General features: G+C 34.1%; 1 protein-coding gene across 1 annotated transcript in view; it reads right to left on the bottom strand.

Annotated features, from left to right (window-relative positions):
* LOC107725024 (cytoplasmic dynein 1 light intermediate chain 2-like) overlaps positions 1 to 3,745 on the bottom strand; it is a 15,832-nt gene that overhangs the window by 6,219 nt on the left and 5,868 nt on the right. The window contains exons 5-8 of the mRNA XM_016534156.1: positions 3,104 to 3,289; positions 1,980 to 2,115; positions 1,739 to 1,850; positions 1,589 to 1,648 (exon numbers count right to left, since the gene is read on the bottom strand). Of these exons, the coding sequence (XP_016389642.1) occupies positions 1,589 to 1,648; positions 1,739 to 1,850; positions 1,980 to 2,115; positions 3,104 to 3,289 (494 nt within the window). The remainder of the gene's footprint in view (positions 1 to 1,588; positions 1,649 to 1,738; positions 1,851 to 1,979; positions 2,116 to 3,103; positions 3,290 to 3,745) is intronic.

The raw sequence follows: 3,745 nt of genomic DNA, 5'->3' as shown, positions 1-3,745 counted from the left end.
TATATATATAAATTAATTAATTTAATTTTGTAATTTAATTTTAATATTAATATTTAATTAATTCATTTTGTATTAATTGTATTATAAATCATATTAATTTTACTGTAATAAATGTTGTTTTATGCAAGTAAAAACAATGAACTGCTGTATAATTTATGATGAAAAACAGTAAAAGAACATTCCCTGCATGACACATCACAAATGATTATATTCTATGTAAATAATTTGGTTCGTTCTCATTTCTGAAGCAAGTCATGTGCATTAGGGTGTTGTGCGTTACATTTTCTGTTTCTGAGTTAATGTTTATAGCATTATTTTAGCCTCATGTGGGTTACCATGATAGTGTTTTGTCTTTGTATGTCCCGTTGCACCGTTTATTCACAATTACTGGCTATGTTTTACGGACAGGCCACTTACAATGAACTCCGATTCATCATGTGACTTTCTATTTTACCACCTGTATTATTATGGTGGTTACCAGAACATTTTAAAGGTAAAAAGCAGATTTTGGTAATTCAAGTAGGTTGGTATATTGACATTATATCACTTACTAAAATATACAGTCATCACCAATAAACAATCCCAAAATACCTGAATTATTATGGTGAGTTTCTGGAAACCACAGCTGCCATTTATAACCACAAATTTAACAAAATGTTTCTTTAAAGTCTAGAAAAAAAGAGAAATATTACATCAGCAAAACTGCAGAGACTGAGTGAATAGGATACACTGTAGACAGAAGAAAGATAAGTTTTAAGGGATAAAATATTTGACTACAGGGGGACTTTAAGAATTAAAAAAAAATGTAATAAGCAATGATTCATCGGATTGATTAAAAGTGGAACTAAATACATTTATAAAGTTACATACGACTTCAATTTCAAATAAATGCTGTTCAATTTAACTTTCTATTTAAGGGGAAAAAATTTTAATATAGAAAACAGTTATTTTAAATTTTAATAATATTCCATAATACTGCTGTTTTTATTGATTTTTTGAGCAAATAAGTATCTAGCTGAAAGACGTTTGCATGCAGTGTCACACACAGTAATCTTTTCATTTCAAAAAAGACAAAATATCAACAGAGGTGACTAATATTGTGTTAAAGACCATTCTTAATAAAACACCCTTGCATAAACAGTATTCACAATTGATTCAACCACATGGAACCGTTCAGGATATGACAAGACCCCCAGTGAAACTACTGAGAATGTGCCAGCAAATAAGAAGCTGGCTTGCCATGACCATTAAAAAGAAATAATTATTTTAAAATAACCAAATATTGTGTATGTAAAGAGTTATACTGAATATCGACCCTGGGTCAGTAAATGAAAAAAAATGCTGGCTTCACCAATTCCTGAATGGTCAGACAACTCTGGAACCACGAGGGAAAATAAACAAGTCAAAAGGGTTTCATTGTATCTAATCAAACTAATGAGGGACAGCGGGAAAGCTTTGTGAGGGATGCATGTCAACGTCAGAGAAGAGATCACTTGATTTCGGCTGCCTTTCAAATGTGTAACCTCAGCACTGAATGAAGAAACCTGATATTAAATCTGTAATCCATTTTCTTGCAGACCAAACATACCTGCTGCTTCATGAGGAAGACCTGCTCATCCTCTGCACTGATTTCCTTGTCATGCACCAACTTTGGAAACACAAAAGGGACAAACAGGCATATGTTATATACGTACTAGCAGATTAAGGTCAAATTTTCATTCCTAGGTTCTTTTCTCACCTTTCGTACAGGAGGTTTCGTTATAAAATCCTCAAAGGGATCTTCAGGTCGAACCGTTGTGAAGTTTTCATGCAAGATGGCAATTTTCTTGTCATTGTCCCATCCAGATGGACTATGCAGAGATAAAAGTGTTTTAAAAGAAACCAGTTTGGCAGACTAAAACCAAATTGAATTAGACATGGATATTCTCACATAAAAAGATAAGAAATGCAACATTTTTAGGGGATTTTGGAGATCTCACATGAACACAGCGTCCTTCTCCACTACTAAGGCAGGCGTAGTAAACTGGAAGTCATATATTTTGTGCACCATGAATTTGTAGAGAAGGTCCAGGTTCTTCTCCTCTTTGACTGAAGTGTAAATCAAACCAGCTCCATCTGTGAGATTTGATTAAGGATGTGTATACTGTCAATATTTTTATTTTATTTTAACAGGAATATAGGGTTGTCTTTCATGCACCCGGGGCTGGAGGGAGGCTAACAATAGAAGAGATCATTGAGCGTGTTCTGATCCAAAAGAGCATGTGAGGGGGGCATGGTGCGTCTGCAGCTCTGGACCTGCGGGCTACTACTGAGACTCCATAAAGAGAGCTTTTCATCCAGCTAAAGACACTCAGTGATGCATCAGAAACAACAAACCCAATCCCCAAACACAGAGCAAAACAACTCAAAATATCCACTCAAATTTCACAAATTGTACATCTAATCACGCCTATTTATACACAGGACATAAACTACCATTCAAAGGTTTAAGGTCAGTAAGATTTTTTTTAAGGTTAGGACAAAAAAATTGTATTCAGCAAAATTTATGAAAAATTAACCGTAAAGATGTGCTATATGTTACAAATTTATTTCATATAAATGAAATGTATTTATCAAAGAATGATGAATCAAATAATCATGGCTTCCTCAAAAATATTATGCAGTAAACTTTTTTATTAGAAATGTTTCTTGAGCACTAAAATCAACATAGAATATTTTCTGAACAATCATGTGACACTGACTGAAGACAGTAATGGCTGTGAAAATTCAGCTTTGCCATTACGTTTTAAAATATTAATTTTAAAGTGTAATGCTACTTCACGGCATTACTGTATTTTGTACTGTTTTACGGTGTTTTTTAATCAAATAAATTTAGCCTTGGTGAACATAATAGACTCAATCGAAAACATTAATCTTACTGACCCCAAACTTTTATAGTATTGTTTATACACACAATTCCTGAGACCAGATTAAAAAGCATGCTTTAATAATGTGATTGTAATGGAATACGTACTACATTCACTATGCTGATCTCAAATATGCTGACCGAACTCTTATTAAGGTAATATAACACCTATAGGACCCAATATGACAGGTCAAATGATTTGATCACTTTCAGCTACCTTTGTGCAAACTATGAGCACTGGAATGCCCAGGTTGTGTGTGAGGACGTTGTCTCCCAGGGGCAGCAGCACACTCTCATCTTCTCCCCCAGCTGCTGGAGCTCGTCTCAGGGGTGAGGCCGGCGTGGATTCCTCTGGTTCTACATACTCCTGAAAGGCCTTAACCACTGCAGAGAAAAGAACAAGACACAAACAGGGTCAAACGTACAGTAACTTAACATATTTACAGGTAACAGTGTCAGCTGCTACATCATACAGTTGACGACCGTAACAGAAGCATCAAACCATTACATTACTGTTTACATTAAACAAACCATATATTATGATGTTTGAAAGTAATAGGTAACTTCATAAACAGGGAAGCTCTACCCATGCTTAACAAGTAAGAACCATTGAGGTTTGTTCTCAAACATCAAGCAAGCACACTTGAAAAAACGTTTACCATATTTCATGAACTCCATGTATTTGCATAGATCAAAATTAAAGCTGCTGAGTCTTAAGCCACTCAATTTATATGAATTACTTTTACGATATCTTTTTGTAATTTCTGAAGCGTCAACATTTTGAATGTGTTTAAATGGACAGACAAAAATGATTAGCATATATATATATATATATACACA

Source organism: Sinocyclocheilus rhinocerous, unplaced genomic scaffold (assembly GCF_001515625.1).
Source record: "Sinocyclocheilus rhinocerous isolate Xijiao unplaced genomic scaffold, SAMN03320098_v1.1 scaffold1266, whole genome shotgun sequence".
In the NCBI taxonomy this organism is placed as follows: Eukaryota; Metazoa; Chordata; class Actinopteri; order Cypriniformes; family Cyprinidae; genus Sinocyclocheilus; species Sinocyclocheilus rhinocerous.
The sequence above is the reverse complement of the archived record's forward strand: the minus strand, read 5'-3'. Positions and strand labels throughout refer to the sequence as shown.